This window comes from Brugia malayi, assembly GCF_000002995.4.
Source record: "Brugia malayi strain FR3 genome assembly, contig: Bm_v4_Chr4_scaffold_001, whole genome shotgun sequence".
Taxonomy (NCBI): Eukaryota; Metazoa; Nematoda; class Chromadorea; order Rhabditida; family Onchocercidae; genus Brugia; species Brugia malayi.
Genome location: NW_025062478.1, coordinates 5,902,677 through 5,924,101, shown reverse-complemented (window position 1 = coordinate 5,924,101; position 21,425 = coordinate 5,902,677). Strand labels below are relative to the sequence as shown.

The window sequence follows — 21,425 nt, the reverse complement described above, 5'->3', positions numbered from 1 at the left end:
GATAGATGGAAATTTGAAACATTTTGAGCACAGAATGATTTTTATGCACGATGCTAATATAGTTTTCCTCAATGGTTGGTATCTTCATCATAATATGTTCAGTTGATAAGCTTTCTGCTAACATGATAATCTGTCTCTGTATTGTTGATGAAATGGTTTGATCTTCAATATAAAGCATTGAAGACATAGGAATTAAAATTAGCACAAATAGTGCTGAATTTCTAAAAGAAAACGATGTTTGCCAGCAAAAAGTGATTCTAATTCAGTACATAGCAATGCTAATTGTCCGATATAATAATTACATTAATAAGTAATAAGTTGCATTCATTAAATGAATTACTGCAAATTGGATTGTTAACATTACATTACATAATGAATCGAGTCTTTAAATTTACAAATAGACAAATTTACAAGTATATAATCGAAATGCAATACAATTCAAAGAATATGAAGGAATGCAAGAAAAATACTATAAATTATAAATGTTAAATTGCTGAAATCTCAAGTAGTGGAAGTTGCTGAGCAAATTTAAATTCTTTTAACAATGACTAAAGTTTAAAAGAGTCCAATCTTCAAATAATTGCTTGGCATTAATATGCTTCACAAACACGTTTAAGATAACATTTAGCAGCAAACATGTTGCTGTAATTTAATTAGGAATTTAATTTTTTATGCAGAACTTTTCAGGTCAAAGATGTAATAGGTAATAGGTTAGAAGTTGTGATGTGTAATAATCAAGGTATAATTGAAGGAATAAAATGTTTTCTTCTATAATATTTGCTCAGTTCTCAAAATATTCTAGAAATGATATGCAAGGTTGTTCGTACGGTTGTATTTAATTACTTAAATCAAATACATTACTGCAGTTGAATATAAATTAATTGCAGATGATAAAGGATAAAGCATCTCTTGGCATAAATTATGCAGCTTAAACTAACTTTTGTATTTGTTTCTTTTAAACTCCCTCTCAGTAAAAATTGATGTGACAATTATTTTTTTCGAATTTTATTTTTTCATTTGCAGTGATGACTAGTAGTCAGTCTTATGTTTATTATGCTAAACTAATTTTGGATTTTTTTCTTGCAAAATTCGTAGTACCATTTGAAAATTGCTACCTCAATGAAAATATTATTTGAAATTGGAGCTAATTCTTGTATTTGCTTCACTAAAAATGATTAAGTAATCTTCGAAAGAGGCTCAAATGTATAGAGACTGTCTGTCACCTTAGGTTGCTGCTATGCGATCAACGAAATTGAAAGTGGACATTCAACAACTTACAATGGTAGGGTTTTATTAGTGATCGGAAAAGAGCGATCATCAGTTCATCGGCCTGTACCTGTCGGTCTACATACATATGAATGTGTATGTAAATGTATGTCTGTATGTGTACGCATGTGGTGATGCATGGATGGAGAGATAAAAGTGAAAATCTGGGGAAGTAGGTGACCGAATTGCGAATATATTTTCCCTTTCACTTTGCATTTCATTTCGAAGCGTCGAACCGATTCCAGCAATGACGTCCTTATCGCACCCGCTGCCACATTTTCCCATTAAGGTATGTGTACGTGTATGTGTATCTATCATCTACGGATATCCTTCACTTTCCCCCGCTACGCAATCATGACAAAAGTCTTTTCACTGATTTTCAAATTGTTGATATTCTCCATTTCAAACGAATCAAACGTTCATAATTCAATCAACTTTTTTCACGACATATGTTACGGATAAGACGAAATATCATCTGTTACAATCATCCAAATGGAATTCTGTATAAACAGCTAATCATACATCGAACTGATCATATTCAAGACTGATAATTATATCAGACTATACCAGGGATACTATATCACTATGTCTGAAATAATTTGAATGTCTAGCATATAAAAAATATTTCGTTATAGTTATCAGCTATTTCTGGATGAAGAGCGAATGACTCATCTTCTAAAATACTAAAAATATTATGTGAATAAAATCTGTAGGAAATTTATGGATGGCTTATATTGATTTAATTAATTAAAATTTTAATGCTGAAAGTATTATTCTTTTTTTTTTTCTTTTTTGTAGAACATTGCAGATTCTATAAGTTAAGCCAAGCCATCATCATAATGTCTTTCTCATTTATCATGCTAAAAAAATATTACCTAAATTATAAAAGCAAACAACTACTGGCAGTTGAAATTTTCTCCAAAGTAGACACATTGAAATATTTACATCAGAATTGAATATTATTCAGTAAATTTTATTAAATAATATCCAAAATTCTCAAACCCACTTTCCTTTTCATACATTTTTCAGTTATCAATTCCAGTTATCAACTGTAGCAATTTCAGTATTCCTATTTTCCATTTAACACATATTATGAACAAATGAAAACGAATGGAATATAATGCTTGTTATTCGCACCGATAGCCAAAGTTACTCCTAGCGAAAATTTCGCGTTAGACGCAATGCGCTTTAGTAATTAGTTGGATAAAAGCAAATGGAATTCATAGGATGAAATGATATTAAAAAGGAAATAAGGAAAAGAGAAACTCAGTCGTTTTCGTAATATTTGGTACCACTTTCTCCTTTGATTTAGATCCAATAATGTTCCATTCCCAATGATCCTAAGGAAACATAATCTCCCAATATTTCTTAATCGGAAGTTTTGTTTTTTTAAATTGAAAAAAAAAAGTTTTTGAATAGACACTGATAAAGCATTATTGTGCTGAGTGTAATGATTTTAGCCTAATCAATTCGTTTAAGTTTCATTTCTTTCTGCTGGGAATTGGCGTTTTTTGAATTTTTTAAGTACTTTTTTTTGAATCAGCTTTTGGAACTTTTTTTTCATATCGACAATGAAAGTCTTATGCAATTCTGAAAGAATAATTTGCAACACTGATAAGACAATACAATCACTCATAAAACTAGTACAATAATAGGTTATTGTATACTGAGATTATAAATCCAAGATAATCTAATGAACCTTTTCTTGAAAAGCTCCCCGAAAAAATAAAGTTTTCGCTTCATTCACTGACAGCATAAAATAAGTGTAAAAAGAAGAGTTAAATATTTGGTTGGACAGATTTTTCTCAGGGTTAAAGTCTTAGGATTTTCTTAAGCTTTTATGACAAATAATTTTTCTGAGCTGTAGATGTGAAAAGCAAGTCAACCTTTTGCCTTTTTGATAAGATTATTTGTCTGAACGGAATGGTAGCTTAGGCAACAATCTTCATTCTAGCTTATCATATGATTTATTATTCCTTAGCTTAAGCACTTATCCTAACTTAACAATTATTTCTTTTCAGTTCTTTACATATGCACATATGTCTTTTTATTTAATATGAACATTCCAAAAATATTGCTTAATTATGATTTAGCTTATTTAATGTTAATTTCTTATAATTTAATTCCAATTTCCAGAGTTTCCTGCCATACGACCTATCGACATACAGTACCATGCCACATTTGTCGCATACAGCTTTGATGAGTCCACTAGTCAATCCATTCGTACCCTCTAATATTCTCAACATGTTCCAAGAAGATACCAAGCAATCTTCCGGAAAAATATCATCAGGCGCTGCCTTACCTACCTTACGACCATTTCACATTTACGATCCAACCGATCCAATTAGTGTTCTTTCAGTACCACCCACAACCGATTTTAACCGTTTGAAAAATGATAAAGCCATCAATGAACAATCACCCTCTATGCAGGTCTGTATTATTCTTTATATTATGCGGTCAGGTCGAATTACATTTTACTAAATATCAGCATCTTAAAATCCATATAAAGTCAACCAGGTGCGGATTGAAATTAAATCCAGCGCTAGAAACTAAATGGGTGTTCAATCTGATTAGAAAATTCTCTAGATTTATTCTCCAACTTGACTTCAAATTTCAACTTGAACCATAAATTACAGTGTCAATGCTTGCACCATTTGTCTTGTAAATATCTTTGTTTCGTACTAACCACTTTTTTTCCTTTTGTTCTTTTTCAGTTTAGCAACATTAAATCAGTTTTAAAAATTTCCAATCGTTCTAAGGCCTATCCATCTATTGTCCTTTTTCACCTCCTCTGATGTATTCAATCTTCCATTAAGATTGATTATTGCTGTTATTAATCTTTTCAGATTTTCTCCATTCATGGAAGACATTAAATTTTTCTTCAACAAAATTTTTCTGTGGTTGCATCTTTAACTTGAAAAAGTCTAGCAATCGATATGTGATTAGTCCTTAAATAGGAACAAAAAAATATTCCTTTTCTATACACTGGTAATATGTTTTATAAGCCTCAATGGCTTATCACTGTTTGCTTGGCTAATTACAGTTATAAAGTTCTTTATTGCAGAAAAACATATTTGCGTATTTTAACAAATGCTCGGAACCAAAACTTTTGAAGCTTGATCGTCAAAAATCTTCGAATTTAAATCATCTGTCATTAAGAATAAAAGATTGAACAGAATAAAGATCAATCAAGAATAAAAAAAGATTGAGTTGAATTTATTTTACATTGTTTCGTAAACTCCAAAATTTAAGTCGGAGTTCCAAAGCCTCATTGTATGAGTTCCGAAACCAAATTGTGCATATTTGTGTCAGTAGGTCAATCCTTGTCATCTATCATTCATCCCAAAATTATTTCATTCAAACATTCTCTCCCTCATTCATCCTCATCTATTTTCACTTCAAAATTAGTCTTAATTTTCTGCAACGATTAATGACTTCGTCATTCAATTTCCATCTAAATAATACAATCCTGATTATGTTTATTATGATTCAAATCAGTTGAAAAAATATTTGGATGTGGCTTGTTCTTTTCAATTAATGAAATGTTCACATTTAAAAATTAATTTTTTTTTACTTTTTCCCTTTCTCTTTCTCTCTTTTTTCTCTCACCTTTTCTTTCCTTTGTTGAACCTTATTCATCGTATTTTCAATGGTGAAAATTTTAGGAACAAAACTTTTGAAAGTTTCGAATTTATTTTATGGTTTGTCGACGAGCGTTTTCCATAAAACAAGAATTCGAGAAAATTGCCAAGCATTTCACAGACAGTGCGTATTAGTGGATGATTTCTGATGAACAGTGAATCAGATAGACTGTTTTGAAGAATATACAGACGTTGTCTTCACTCACCTAATCTTTCATTTCAAAACAGATTCTATATAGATTAAAGTGACGGATAAAATTTGCATTACAGGTCACGTCATCAACTTCTGATATTGATGTGATATCTACACAACGCAAAGTAATTGTTCGTAATGAAACAGTTCGAAAGAAAAAAGAATTGGTCAAAGATGAAGCATATTGGGAACGACGTAGGAAAAATAATGATGCCGCTAAAAGAAGTCGAGATTCTAGGCGACAAAAGGTTTGATTTAAAGAAAGTTTTGAGTTCTGCAAAACTTTGACAATTTCTAGATGAAATGTATTTTTTTTTGTGAAATTCTGCAACTTGTCGACTGAAAACTTAAGTCAGGTCAGAAGGTTGGAATGGTTTTCAGATAAGGGCAATAAAAAGAGCTGTAAGGGAAGATACCAATAACAGGTATAGCTGTTACTAATGTCAGTTAATGGAAATACTAAATATGTGCCATCTGGCAGACAGATACCAATTTTTGTATGATGTTTCAATTTTTTAAATCTTTCCCATTTCCATCATTTCCGTGACACTTCCGTTCCATAAGCAACTCGATTAAGATTAATGAATAAGACTCATCTAGGAAGATGAAATGACACTTCGGGCAGCGATGCTTGAGCAAGAAAATATCCGTTTACGGCTGGAAGTAGAACATTTACGAGCAGAAGTAGACCGACTTCGAGTGCTAGTCCTTTCTCCTACTATTTTATCCACGCCACAGACGATAATCTCATCTCCGGCTACTGTTTTACATAATTCTCAGCAGCGACAACAACAATCACAACCTCTTCAACCTCTTCCACCGACACCTTCCGTAACGTCTTTACTATCACAACAACAACCTTCCGTTACAACACCCTTATTTACTCTGTCCTCCTCCACATCGACAGCTATCACTAGCCAGTAATTCTACTAATTGCTACCACTTATCCCTAGTAGTACTTATTTATGATTATACTCAGTGCTTATTTCAAATTTTGCAAATATTTTATCCATAGATAATTCTTATTTGCATTAAAGACGTCTGAATATGTAATTGATGTTACCTTATCCGTTTGAAGTGCCGCTATTGTGTTACCACAATATTTGCATGAGTGCTGAGGCATATCTATAAGTTGTTGGTTATAGCCGTTGTAATGTCTTCATCTATAAAACATACGCTTCCGGGTTTCTAATTCAGTAGTAACTTGAAGTGTTAATCTTTGTATCACCGGAACTATGGACTCTTTTCTTTTTATCAGAAGATAGGGAACTGGATCAGGTCTTAGCTCAGTGAAGTGGAAGAAAGATGCATTACAGGATGATCATATTTTAGATCAAGATAGAGCAAGTGGCAAACTACCGATCTCTTTCATAGCAGATCTTAAAACATGATTACTACTAGCAACTTAAATTTGTAATAAAAAAAGGCTGAAATTGGTCTCGTAAAGCTCTTTTTACTTCAATATCACATTTGCTGCCTAAGTAAATATTGACGCATCGTAATTACGTACAATTATTGTAAAATCTTTCACTGTACAGAAACGAACTAAAACAATCATTGCCTTCTTCTATTTTTCTCTAACTTTTTGCTCACCACTCTTTGAACTTAATTTGAATTATTTTCTCACTTTACTTGTAAATCCTATAGCTAACTTCCTATATTTGAGAAATTCCAAAACGTTTTAAAGAAATGGTTTTTAAAGTTTCTCTTAGTTCTGAAGAAAATTATTTCTAAACATTTTCAACACTATTTTCAGAGTTTTTTAAACTTCACGCGTTAATATCGTGCAGTACTGTTCAATTTACATAAATTCTCAGGCCTGTGCAATACTAATAAAATAAAACAATAATATATTTTCCAAACACAATGAATTACCATTTACAAAATTTTGTGAACGAAATACAAGTATAAAGGAGAAGTGATGATATATGAGAATTAAAGCACTTACATAAGAATATTTCAGAATTTTCATTTGATTTAGTAATAAAACAGGAAACACTAAATAAAAATTAGTCACACTGTTTAATATAAATAATTAATCAATTAATCATATTTTTTCATTTCCGTTCATTTGACTTCTGAGCAAAAAATGCTCAGAAGTCAACTTTGATCAGTGAATGATATGATACAAAATTACCTATTATGGTTTCAAAACTTGGAATTTCTCATCATCAACGAAAGCGTGAGGAGAAGGTTGCTACCATAAATTAAGTACCGCAAATGAAGCTGTAAGGGTTTTGCCAATTTATTGAAATTTAAACTGAAGAGGATTATAATAAATTAATAATTGACGAATTAAGTGAGAATTCAAAAATAATAAACAGAAAAATTACGCAAAATATAACTGACGAAATGCATGGTTATTTCGATACAATATAAATGAAACGTAAATTTTGTTACCTATCACAAAAACAATCTGAATTTTTTTTTCTGAGCAGAAAAAACCAATTTAATATGCAATAATGTAATGGGTTTCTATATCACTTCCTTAAAAGAAATGAATTATGAACTGTATTTTCAAAAGTGGATAGGAAGCAAATTATTCAAATCTTTAATTATTAAAGTGAGAAAAAAACGAAAATTGAAAAGATAAAGAATTGATTTTTTTGTTCAAAGTTCATTCCAGAATGATAACTGTTTCCACAGGAATATTCGAAAATCTGCTGAAAATGTTGGGAAATATAATATATTACATATAAAACTCAATATTTAATTGGCTTTAGATCTAATATAATGTTATTTGTTGCTGAAAAAAGGAAAAAATTGGATTGTCTTGAAATATTTAATGAAGACTTCAGAATGTTTTTCATCAAACAGGAAATCATATAGTCTTAAAAAGGGAAATGATGAAACTACAATGTTTAAAATTTCACAACTGTTTAGCTGTAACTGAATGGAAGGAAACTCATGGATAGAAATAACATTAGTCAGAACAGAATAAAACATCACACAAATAAAAATTAATACAAAATACCTTTCCCCAAAATTAACAGAAAATTTCAATCCATTTTTGCTCCACCCTCTAGTTCTACAACGCATACACCATCCGGACGTCGTTTCCGGAAATTGAGAAGAAAACTTCGTTGACCACAGCCAACCGCTAATTTCATTTTAATAATATCGCTCTTCGATAAACGAGAAAATATTTCCTTCTCATGGTAAGAATTTAGAATACATGGAATAGCCATTCCTGGATGAGTAACTGTTGTTTTATCCTGAAATTTTCAATAAATAAGAAATTCTTAAATTAGGCGTCTCATTTTTAGGTTTTATTTAAATATTTGCTATAAGTGACAGCGTTTTCTTTCATAATTCACTGCATGGACTATCAACAGTTTCAAACTTTTAAAATGCTAAATTATTTAAAGATTTGTGTCACAGAAATTTAAAAAATTTGCATCCATGAAAGGAAAATATTGAGGAAAGAAAGCATTGTTATGTGATTCGAAAAAAAGATGTATAACTGATACCTGATCAGCAATTGACGACAGTGTATTATGTTCAACCCATTCGTAATTACCATAATCAATGTAAAATACTTCAACAAGATTTGAACATAGTGCCGTTATTACTGCACGAAATTTAGCATCGAAACGTTCACAATATGCGACACACAAGGTACCAACGACCTATATAAAAAATCGAAAAATATGGAATGAGCAATTTTTGATTAATTTACAATGAATCATACTTACCAGATAACCTAGTAAGCGATTTTCTTCTCATAACTACGTTACTCACATTAAATATACGTTAAATGATGCTAACGTTGAAACGATGCAATGACAAACTTGAGAAAAAGAAGAAAGAATGAGAAACAAAAGTATCTCAGTTCATTCTGCAATCAGGTATACTAGCAGGATAATATAAATCTGTGTCTCATATTTTCATTCCAGATATATCAAATATTTCATTCAAGTAAGCAATTTCTATTACCATTTCCGCATTAGCAAGTGGAATATTGGCATCTAATGAATCCAAATGCTCTTCTAATGTTTGCTCACATTCATCTGACTGTATCTGCACGAAAAATAATGGCCATAATAAACATGCTATATCTTCATCCGATCGAAAAACCACGTATTTCTGCCCAAATTCCACATTCATATGAGCAAAGTAAGGCTGAAATTATCTCTTTCATCAACAGTTCAACAACTACATAATAAATAGTATTCATGCAGAAACATATCAGAAACTATTCACTAAAGTTTAAAATTGAACTAATTTGTGAAATCTTCCATTTTCAACTTTTGAGTTTTTCCGCAATAATGTCTGGTGTAGTTTTAATATAACATTTTTCAGAAGAATTAATCTTTAAGTACCTTATATTTCAGTGTAATTTCGAATTCGTCTTTTTCATCATCGTCCGATAATAATTTAATATCATGATCCAAACTTGAACTATTTTTCACCTAAATTTAAAAAGTTTTTGGAATTGAATTTATACTAGAATTGTGCGAATTTAGCATCCTTCTCCAATATCTTTGCTTACAGGATTCATCACTCGTATAAACTACTATGGATACTTGGAGAGCTTATCACTAAACTATACTTGAAAACTTCACTATCTCATCAAATTATAAGTATTCATATAAAAAACTTAATTTTAAATATAGATCACCTGTTTATTGTCCTTATCAGAATCACTATCATAATCCAGTTCATCGTTAGAGGATTCATCACTCGTATAAAGCATCCTACCTTTTTCGTCACGTGGTTTATCAGCTGCTTTCTTTAGCTATAAGGGAACCAGGAACAGAAAACATGGTTACACTTATATTGTAACCGTGTTTTCTATTCCGCCTAGTAAGTGCCATCTTTTTTTGACAACAATTTCTCTATTTTATCAGAACTGAACTGGACCTATTCTGGTAATTGGCCTCAAAGAAAATGGTTTCACTTCGTCAATACCTGCTCAGTCTGAGAGTGGGGTAATTTGAGTTATTTCAAATTCCCGGCGTAAAAAAATCGAAATTATTGCACACCTTTTCCTCTTTCATTTCTTGAGCTAAAAGCAAAACAGTTGGCAATGTTGACTGGCAATATCTTGTCAGATGACCAACTTTTCCACAAATCCAGCATGACTCCGCTATGTTCTAAAAACTGTATAGTAAGCTTCTAAAAGTAAATTTGAATCCACAAAAAAAAAAAAAAAAAAATATGCGAAATGAACATTGATAATACTTGATTTTGCGCTTCACGGGACGTCTCGCTGAGTGTAATATTATCAGAATTATTTCTCACTTGACTATTAACCTCTGAAATAACATAGTATGGTGAAAAGAATGCGTTAATGTAGCATGAAAATAAATCAATCTTATTAAATAATTACTAGGAAATACTAGAAGTGATTTATGTTTATCTAAATTAGAAGAACTTGATCTGAATGCAGCAGGAATAAATGGATAGACTGAACAAATGAATTCGCTATAATTCAAAAAGAAGGCGGAACAATGTCACATATACCTTGAACTAAAGAGAATGTTGAATTCGACTTCCGATTTGTCAACATTTCAATTTCTTCTTTCTGAAAATTTTGAAAAAAATTTATTCAAATAATTATACACCACGAATTCTTCTAAAATTCAATCGGAAGAAATATTAATAAAAACGGTTGGTCAATAAAAAAAAGGCAAAAAATATAAGATTTAGTGCAGAACTTTTAAATAAACTGTAAAGCAAACAATCCAGCTATAACTTGGATGAGTAGTTCTGAAACAGTATTTAAACTGATTTAAAAGGACAGTTTCAAGAAGTCTCATAAATACAAAATTCTGATATCATTTAAATAAACGAAAAGATAGATATGATTATGGTGACAACTAACTGTGAAGCATGTAGTTCTAGCAGGTTCAGCGGACTTCTCGAAAAATGGTGACGATAACTGGCCTTCCGCATAATTTTTGTTCAGAAACTGGAAATCTGAAAGTGAGTTTTTACATTGTCATAATCAAGGTATTATATTAGAATAATGAATCAATTCATTGATTTATCCGTTAATTCATCTTAATGATTTCTTGAAAATGCTGGATAATTATTTTTAATGAATGCTAGCTGTTTATGATACTATACTAAATCATGATACACATCATTTGTATCATTCATAACAGCTACATTTTCTCTCTATTAGAATATTGAAAAAAAAATGGCAGGAAAAAGTATTACATTGGTAGACAAAGAACACTTTAAGGATAATTAGATCTGCAAGGTTATTCCATTGTTGCAATTGTTCCGATAGTTCATCTTAAAGATTTCTAGAAAACGATAAATAATTAGTAGTTTACCTTGAGAATTATTTATAGCCTCAAATTCTTTGGCTTCTTTCATTTGCCAATTCCTTCGCATAGTACCAATACCAGTGGTAAGGCTGTCCTCAATAACTGCTTGTTCTTTCCTAGCCCCAATCACTTTCTTGTCACGCAACTTCTTGCTTTCTGTTAATTCGTGATTTGTGAACTCACCATCATCAGATGAAGTAGATCGTGATGATAGTTGGCTGTCCGCGTTCGAAGGTGTATTGAAATTCTGCTAAGTTACAATCATTCAATTATCAGAAGTTCTAATTATCAGTAAAGTGTTAAAAGGATTTTCGAGATTACACTTAAAAAATAATGTGAAAACAGATGATTGTGTAAATCGAAGGACTGTTGACTGTTTTTTAAAAACTGTAACCAAATTGGAAAAAATTCTGCCTCTGAATCACTGAAATTTCTTAAAAGAATGAATTTTAGGAGAATATTAATCAATTTTAATAGTCCTGGAGATTACCTTGCACAATGAATGGATCGTAGATGAGGAATTGACAGGAACTGTCGAAGCACGACGGAAACCATTTGCAGATGCATAAGTGAATGGTTGCAAATGTGTGGCATTTAAACGTGGCATTGTTGAACATCGGATGGAAGCGTCATTTGAGCTGGTGAAACAACGTCGTCTAGTTTCCACGTAAGCACCACAGAAACAGCACGATCGTGAAGTTTGATTCTCAAGATCACGTTGTTGTGAACATATTGTGCAGCCTGGTATCATTACACGTGGTTGACGTGGTAGTTGATGAAATTGTTGAGTATAATCGATTGCATGCCTTTGGACTGCAACATCAACACAAAGTCGAAATAAGTGTACAAAATAAGTTGTTAATATTTCGTGAGACGATGACACCAACGATGAAGTCATTCGATGAGTCAATCCTCCTACGTTCTCCTACAACAGATTCACAAACTGCTTAGTACAGTACCTTTGATGCTACGTGGTCGTCGCTGATAAATTAAGTGCATCTTTCCTAAAGAAGGAGCTGATCAGACTTAGTCCGTCCTCTTAAAGATAAACTTTTCATTTCAATCTATGAAATAAATCCATTTAGTGATTCGGTTAATAAGACTCAAAATTATGAATCTGTTCAATTCGACAGTTAGAAGAAAAAAATGTAAATGAACAAACTTTGTTGACTGATATGATTTGTATAGGTGTGAGGTTGATGATGGGATTGAGATGGATGGTTTACAAGTGCGCACCTGTCATTTTCAATGCAGCGGAAATAGTTACGACCGCTTGGTACAACGATATTTGGTTTTTGTTGTTTGTACTGTTGAGGATACATAACTGTTTGACATCTAAGATTAGTGAGCATAAAATCATTTTTTTTTTGTTTTAATCACATATTACTATTAACTACTAATTATAAAGATGAATTCATCAGAAAATGAAATGAAATTATAAACTTTTGTTTTTGATATATAACTTCTATTTAACATCTAAGAATAGTAAAATTAAAATAATTCAGAAATTAACTTTTAAACACATATTTGACTGGTACCTTGGTAAAGGTGTTTGCCCAAGTAATGACGACTGACAATTGGTGCCATAGAAAAGTACATCGTTTCCACCGCCAACAGAAAATGAAGATGCTTGATTTTGACGTATTCCATTGTTCGATACTCCTTGTACGTTACTGTATTGATACATTTGCGGGAATGGAAATAAATTTGAGGTACTATTAGTTAGCTGAAATTAATGTCATTTTGACATAGATACATTCTGTAAAAATGTATAAAATAGTAATCAAAACTGAATAATTATTGATACCAAGGCAATACAAGGGCTTAATTAGTAGATTTAGCATACTAGTGAAAAAAGTAAGTTTGCTGCCAATATCGCATTTTTTCTACAAACGCTTCTGATACATTAATATCGGATTAACTGATATTCTGAAGCCTTATGTGTCTGACATTCTATTTACCTGTAAGCTACGGAGATTGTTGAATATTTCATCGATCCGATTAGATATTTGTGCTAATTTAATACTTAACTTTGCATCTAATGCTTTCAAACTGTTTCCGATTTCTCTGAAACGATTTCATTTCTTTGTACTATATTTATTGTGTCGTACATACTTCATTTAAGCATGATTGTAATGCACCGATCCGTGTCATTTTTTCTTGAAAAAAATTTTCCTTAAAAATGTGTTAATTATTGTTAAATTCCATAAAAATCAATATACATGCAAAATGAGTGCTGGACAATTATGCAGATATTCTCTATACAATCATTAATTTATTTAGTTGTCAAAAACATTTGCTTTTATACTCGTTGAAAAAATGAAAATCTAATTATAATTCCAATGAAAAAGAAAAAAAAAAAGGACCAACCGATTGGATGACAATTGCATACTGATTGCCGGAAACATTGTTCTTATCTTCATTGAATTATTATCATTGCCATTATAATTGATATTACTAATATTGATATTATTATCCGGAATTTCGTTAGCTTGATTGATTTGGTCGTTGTAACCTAACATTAAAAGTTGCGAATTATTAACAAGCATTCCATTTGACACATCTAAAGGTCTTGGATATTGAAAATCAGCCTGGATGTGCATGTCAACAGTTGCAACATAGGTTGTCTCATCCTTTTTGCCAATTACTTGGATAATGTATCGTTCATCCATCGCAAGCTATAATAATTAGTATCGTTTCAAGCAAACAACTATTTTGGTATTAGTACTCAATAGTAAACAATTGCTGAATGATGTTACAGTTCGCCATCATGTCGGTATCTTTCCAATTCTAAATCTTTCTTAATAATAGTTCTTATGATTTTAAAACTAATTAACCTAATTATTACGTCGTAAACAAAAGACAAATAAGCCGCATTGCAATATTTCTTCTTTGAAGCTCATCTACACACAATCACGCCTTGTTAACTTATTGCATTCCAAAGATTCACTAAATTAATCCATTACATTTTTTTCTTTTTAAATTATCTAATATCTGTTATAAGTAATTTGCTACTCTGAACTAATCATCAGCTCTACTTAAATATGTATTAATCCTTAAAACAATTGCAAATCAAGAAATGGAATAATAATAATTTTTATTCCAAACAAAAACAATTATTGCAAAAGAAGAAAAAAGTGTGACCTTTGCAGCATGAATTCCATCTTCAATTTGATTTCTTCGGTTTACGCTGCATTTAAATGCTGCAGCCAATGTATACAAAACTGTCGGAGGCTGGAACAAGAATTTATTACTCGTTAAATTAACTTGTTCTTGGCAGTATTTTGCAGCTTCTGGAAATACAAGTTCTTACCTGATCGGAAAGATCGAAGAGATGATGAACATCGCAATATAATGTTTGACCATAATCAATCAAAAATACCATACAACAACTTTTCTGATTATCGAAATTGCTAGCTACTGCCCTGTAACAATCATATTTATTTCTCAAATAGTTAAAGAAATAGTCAATTCTCCATACAGAGTAGTACAAAAAGAAGATATTTAAAAGTAGTTGAATACAAATAAGTTCTCTTCCAAATGTACTATGAAATTAATTTTGTACAAGTAAAAAGGTCAGACCATTATAAACATGAATACAGCAAATAATTCATCATGAAAATATTTTGCGCACTTTTTGAAAGCATTCCATAAAATAAATCTTGATGTATGTATAAAAACAAGATTTTAACACTTCGAATACAAATTTAATATACAACTTCTGCTATTCTCTAATTTCATTCCTGATATATGATTGGAATTAGGGAAAAATTGCATGGAACTGGTTATTTTCCTTTTTCTGATCTTCCTTATAATTTGACCAACCGGTAATAACGAGGCTGTTTGTGTACTGGACGCTGAATATGTGCAATGCAGGCCAGTGAACGCTTGTCTTCAATGTATGGCCATAAACCGTTGGATGGTAATACTATTTGCTTAAAGTATGACTATTATTTTGTTAACATTGACCTAGGAAAATTAAAATAAGATTTTCTCAATTATTGCATTGCTGAGCAGCTAGAAAACAAGGTAAACAGCATTGAGACACCGTTGATATGCATAGCTGTCCTCAATTTGACAAGGCACCAGAAAGGCTAAATGAAGAGGATTTGATAAGCTGACAATCTCTGAAAACTGACGCTGGCAATCCTTTGACGAATGAGATATACAGAAAAGTTTCTGTAAATTTAAGTAAATGCCTATATTCGCTTTTCGAAATCTTTGTATACGAATTCAAGTTCATATAAGTTACTCAAACAAGTTTAATAGAATATATAATGCAGATTGAATTATTGGTTCTAAAATTTAAAAAAATAAATGAAATATCCTATGAAATTTTTGAAGCTTGAGTTACAAATAAATAGCTAGTTTCCAGGCTTTACTTGAAAGTGAAAATGACACTCGTGCATTCTTCAGTGTCATTTCTCTCGTAATAAAGGACCTTGTGTTAAATATTTGAAAATTGCTAGTATTTCTGATATGTGTAAATGATTGTTAGCCTTATGAATATCTAAAAATGTTTTTTTTTTTTGAATTTAGATAAAAACAACCTTGCTAATGATGGAACAAGCAGAAGCATCACGAAGCCAATAATAACCTTGGGTGATCTTTTCGGTGACTCGTACAGTCAGTGTAACCGGTAATGAATATCCCAGAGTAAACCTGTTGAATGAAAACGTTGACGGACAATATAGTGGACAGACAGGTTGATTGACAGAAGAAATTTCTGGTAAGCCCTGCAAGACAGAAGATTTTTAGTGATAAATGTATTCGATCATTATTCAATGCGGAATCTTTGGTATAGCTGGACAACGAATAAAAAAAGAGAGTCATGAATAAGTTTTTGGAATATCTTCTAATATTAATCATTGGAAACCGTTCCATTTCATATCATTTACTCATTGAGTTGTCAGCAGAATAAATTTTGTTTCGGAAGAATTCGTACATGATTAGAAATAGTATTTACTTATATTTAAAACATCCTTATCAACAATCAACTTTAGTTATCAACTTATTAATTGTAATCCATCACTTAGTTTTCATCGTCTGATCAATAAAGTTACTAATTGATTGATATGAAAAAATCTGATTTGGTTTTTTTTTAATTTTGTTGCCTTGCAAAATATTGTTGAAATACAAGAGCTTCCCCACTATTTCAAATACTCAATGTAATAGTTCTGTTAATACATTACTCATTATTAGTATGCTAAAAACCGATGTTTATTTAATATGATCAAGACACTAGCAGTAGATTTTTGTTGAACTCAATCTTATTGCTATCAGTGACACTTCGCTTCTCGCTCTTCTAACTGAAAAGTCTGTTCTGTCCTGCTCATTAATTTGCATATAAAAGAGTGTATTACCCATTTGCAAAATATTTCATCACGTACTGATGTTCCACCAAAAATTCGAGCTAAAAGAGGTAGTGGATATGGCGAATTCACAAAACTTGGGTAATAGCCATCCTTTGATAGTGATAAAGATTGACCTAAATCAGTTATCAAATGCAATATCAAATATAGATCCTTATCAAATAATTGTCTGGTAATTATCATAATCAAAATTAATCGATTTTTCTTTAATAGTTTGTTTTAAGTTGTTTTTCTATCTAACTGTCATCCCAAAAATTGACTTTTCAGGAGAAAATAAAACTAACATTTCGCGCATTTTTACAGTTTGCAGTAGATGACTTCTAAATAATATCACTTAGAAATCTTAGAAGAGGAACTTATCTTTATAAGAAGATGATAACGCAAATATGCATGTGGAACCAATATTTAGCATTGGGAAGTGATCCATGTTACAGCTAACCAAACTTTCATAACCAATGCGACAATTTGCCAATACCAAAGGTATTGCCATTGGTGGCATTGAATGAAGTTGTGCAGGCAATAAGTAAATTGAACGCTGATCAACAAATTCGGTTTGTCCAATATCGATTAGATACATCTTAAAAATGGCAAGTACTAAGCAAGCTGATTTCTTAACGGATCACTTTATACTCTTTTCGTATTAATTTATCCTGAAAATTCAACATTGCTATCTACATGTCGATTCAAGTAGATCCATGGAATTATTGATTTCCAAAATAAATGCTACTCATAAATGAAAGAAACGGTAAAGATTAGATGAAAGTAATAAGGCATACTACACTGAAGGGGACAATATGGAGGAACCATAGTACAAGGAGGCAAGCAAAAATATTAAAGGATTGGAGAACCAGTAAGAAATAGAATTACTGAAATTTCTTCGAGAGATAATCAAAACACAAGAAAATAAGATCTATTATTCAAGCATGTTGAAAGCTTACAGTTCTTCGGGAATAACACAACTGAATAAAATGTATTATTTCGCATTCAAATCTGTTCGTTTTGATGTAAGTCATAGATAGATTTGCATGTTTCTTAAATTTCCGAAGTTTTAGGAATAAAAGTTAAAAAAAAAAAAAAAAAAAACAGCATTAACCTGCCACTGTGTAGCCATCTGCCAGTTAAAATACATATGAGCGCATACACCACGAGCCAAAGCATCACTATCTTGTCGACGTATTAAGTAAACATCTCCTTAAAAAAAATACTTTTTGTCATACTTCTGATATTTGTCTCTTTTGGCTCACTCAACATTTAATAGTCCAGAAATCGTCCAAGAAATCAAAAGAGCCATTTGAACTTGAAAAAGCTACCAAAATTTGAGGGGAAAAAAGAGAAATTAAACAATCAACAAAATTTTTTCAAAGAACAACAAGATTACTTAATAGTATGCTCTTGCATTTTATTGATAATTTAAACACGCAGTTAGCTAGACATATATAAGTGAGGGAGTCGAATATTTTTTCGCTGAAAGTTCAAAAATAGAATTTCTTATAATTTGGAATTCATTAAAATTTTCTAAATTAATTTCAATAAAATAACTGAAATGCTAAAATTACATTAGATTCAAAAATTTTAAAAAACACAAAATTGCTCACCAATGTTAATTTTATTTGATGTTGCTGTACATAACATTACTTTTCTAATGTCAAGTAGAAAATTTTCCATTGCACTGTATATCCCATCAAGATTTTGTGGTCTTACATACAAACAGTTCTGTTTTCGGTCCACGTGTAGAACGGTACCTTTCACGGGATAGTCGCAGGGTAACATATAATGTGGATTCGAAATGGTATTACAACGTAACTTCAATAGCACTACAAACAAATATATAACATAATCAATTCAGTGGCTCTTCTTAGTTTGCATAATTTGTATAGTTCGCTTATTGTAAAATAATAGTTGCGGAAAAATCTTAGAAGTTTCTTACATTTCAATAAATAAGGTAAACAGAGCAAAACTATACGAAGTGATCTTATTGTCCCATTCTTCTAATCATTTTTTCAATCCACCTGTTGGAGGGTCAAAACTAGCCAGACATTATTATTACACCGCCATGTCTTAATTCTTGCTAGCAGTGAGCAGTACTATTTTTCCGTGTCACCTTAATTTTTTTGAAGTACTTCTTTAAGTCAATTTCTATTGTGAAATTCCTGAAAACATCTCTAATCACTTTTCTTTCACTGCTACAAGGTATTTTTTTATCATTCACGCTAAAGTATATCATAGCAGTAAAAAAAGGTTGTATTTTGGATGAGAATGAATCATGTTGAACATACCCATTTTTCTTGGGTATTCTCTATTTCCATGTTTAAAAATAAAGCGTGAAGGTAGAATACAATCAATAGTTTCGTGATTATCCGAATTGCAATTCAAGCAACCTAACTTTTCTATGCATAGATTCATCGAAAAATATTGATAATCCTTAAAATGATAAGAACTACTATTCAAACAGTAAATCATATTCCCGGTTGCTATTGTCTTTAAAAAATAGCAAGCTTGAAAACAAATTAGCAAATAGATTTAAAAAGATTTGTTCTGTATCAAATTTCTTTACACACTCTTTTGTTAATGTGTAGCAACCAAATGCACCCCGATAATTTTACTAATTTCAATACCTTGCAAACAGTAAAACGATGATAATTTCGACAGTTGGAAAACAACCGCTACAATTATGGAACAATCATGTAATAGATAATTTCGACCTTATTGCTGAATTTTAAAAAAATCGAACTTGTATATCTTGAACTCACTTGATGACAGATGTCATCTTCCATAAATTCTTCAATCCACAAAGCTCGACCATTTGTCCTCAAAGACTTTGCCATTATTTTAAGATGTAATCATCCAAAATACTGGAGTGAAATTATTCTGAAATTTTGATAACTAACTGAAGGAATACAGACTTGCATGAATTAATGGTAAGACGACAATCAGTTGATCACTTGTGTATTAGCAATATGAAGCAAAAGACTAAAACAAAAGAGCTAAAACTTACAAGTGAATTAAGGTAGGAGTGCTGATGAAGGAACTAATGAAAGGGCAAGCAAGTTGAAGAGTGCATGATACCAATGGAAAAGGTAAGTGTTAAGTCTGTTGACAGACAAGTTAGTTAGCAATTCAGTATGATCATGCACTCTTTCCTGAGTAGTGCAACAGAATATGCAAATTAACCGGAGACTACTGCATAATGTTCATAAGCTGACTGATAGTCTATTACTGTTGAAATAGATGGACAGAGATGTTGATAAATGATTTAATAGAATATTAAAGAGAATAAACATAGTGATGCTTGAATTCAACAAAAGACAAAGGTAAAGTAAGCATTTGACATAGCAAAAACTAACACTAACAAAAGAATGGCGAATCATTCTGTAGAAATCATAAAAATTTGCATAATCGGGTATCATTAATTATTCTAATGCTATTTTTTTCTGTCATGAGTGAGAAAATCTGATGGAAAAAAGTGAAAGTTTAGAAAAATAGAAGAAAAAAGGCAAAAATTTGCACATAAATTAGAATTTGAGATGGAACTATCAAGAAACTTTGGACTAGACTTAGATGATGCAAATTTATTACTAGTAGTAAATCATTTCTATTCATTCTAAAACATTTACCTTAAGATATTTTACTTTACTTTTTAAAAAGGGATCTATTTTTAAAAAGATGTTGTAAAGAAGGAAATACATATATGGTAGGTAGCCTCTAATATCTAATATCCCACAATCGGTTATTGCAAGATGGCACTTAGGCAGTTGACGTAATCCTATGGAATTAAAGCTTAAGAGAGATAGTTCAATCGTCTTGCTGTATTACTCTTCCAAACTACTATTCCGTAAAAATTCATTGAAAGTATAAGCTACATTGTTCTTCTACCTTTTCCTTTTAGACCCATCAGTTACCGATAACATCAAAACCAAAAGTCGAATATTTTAAATAACAATGCTTAAAGCTCTCTGCACTGGATTAATTTGTTGTTAAGTGGATTTAAATAGAAATTAAAAATGGGACAAAGGCAATTTCCATTGCTACAACGTTACGGAAATATAATCTCTACAGATTTACAAGAATTTACTTGCTGAATCTCTCCAAACAATCAATTTATCCAAATCCAAAAAATATTTTTAAATTGGGATGCTTAATATCTACTTAATTAAATAGCAAAATTTTAATCAAAGAACAATCGGTATTTCTATTATAAAATGAGAAAATGTAGGTAATGACTGCTGTTTGGTTTTTAAACTAATTTGCGCCACATTTCATAACCTTAAAAAATGATCATTTTCATCCTTGAGTTACGAGAATTCATTTCCTTAATTAGATAGTAACTGAAATAATTCTTTTTATGCTCAGTAACCTCTTCCGAATCACTTAGGATTAGAAATAAAGCCATCAAATTATTCCAGTTTGGCTATTGAATTTAATTATCGTTATCATTGATTGCGATTATCATTTATAAACTATATGGTGGTACTTATGATAAGTTAAACACCAAATTGATTAATTGATTTGATTATAAATGTGCAACGTGGCGATGAGTGCCAATTATTTGGAATGATTTTACAAAATATTGAAGTGAATTTTAAAGGAATTTTCGAGTTGGTTTCTAAGGGGAAAAGGAAAAGAGGTTTTAATAGTATTTTGAATAAAAGGAATTTGATGAAATTTTGAGCAAATA

The 21,425-nt window shown here is 31.0% G+C and overlaps 2 protein-coding genes across 4 annotated transcripts; one reads left to right on the top strand and one right to left on the bottom strand.

Annotated features, from left to right (window-relative positions):
* Nucleotides 1-1,513: 1,513 nt before the first annotated feature.
* Bma-atf-8 (Uncharacterized protein) lies at nt 1,514-6,024 on the top strand (the record flags this gene model as incomplete). 3 transcript variants are annotated; one of them, XM_001901880.2, is made up of 4 exons in its annotated part: nt 1,514-1,555; nt 3,403-3,696; nt 5,178-5,348; nt 5,701-6,024. In XM_001901880.2, the coding sequence occupies 4 exons, from the start codon at nt 1,514-1,516 to the stop codon at nt 6,022-6,024; spliced, it is 831 nt and encodes a 276-aa protein (XP_001901915.2). The 3 variants fall into 3 exon arrangements, with proteins under 3 accessions (XP_001901915.2, XP_042937728.1, XP_042937727.1); XM_043081794.1 differs by lacking the exons at nt 5,178-5,348; nt 5,701-6,024 and adding an exon at nt 4,932-4,946; XM_043081793.1 differs by lacking the exons at nt 1,514-1,555; nt 3,403-3,696; nt 5,178-5,348 and having other exon boundaries at nt 5,710-6,024.
* A 2,075-nt stretch (nt 6,025-8,099) lies between these two features.
* Nucleotides 8,100-19,575, bottom strand: Bm12478 (Uncharacterized protein; the record flags this gene model as incomplete). Its single annotated transcript, XM_043081792.1, has 25 exons — nt 8,100-8,315; nt 8,571-8,729; nt 9,037-9,222; nt 9,423-9,512; nt 9,722-9,838; nt 10,086-10,196; nt 10,285-10,358; nt 10,567-10,627; nt 10,928-11,022; nt 11,385-11,625; nt 11,869-12,191; nt 12,541-12,713; nt 12,917-13,104; nt 13,340-13,445; nt 13,749-14,056; nt 14,523-14,612; nt 14,692-14,803; nt 15,204-15,313; nt 15,929-16,114; nt 16,742-16,866; nt 17,150-17,327; nt 17,844-17,941; nt 18,346-18,564; nt 19,027-19,171; nt 19,501-19,575. The coding sequence occupies 25 exons, from the start codon at nt 19,573-19,575 to the stop codon at nt 8,100-8,102; spliced, it is 3,786 nt and encodes a 1,261-aa protein (XP_042937726.1).
* Nucleotides 19,576-21,425: the final 1,850 nt, after the last annotated feature.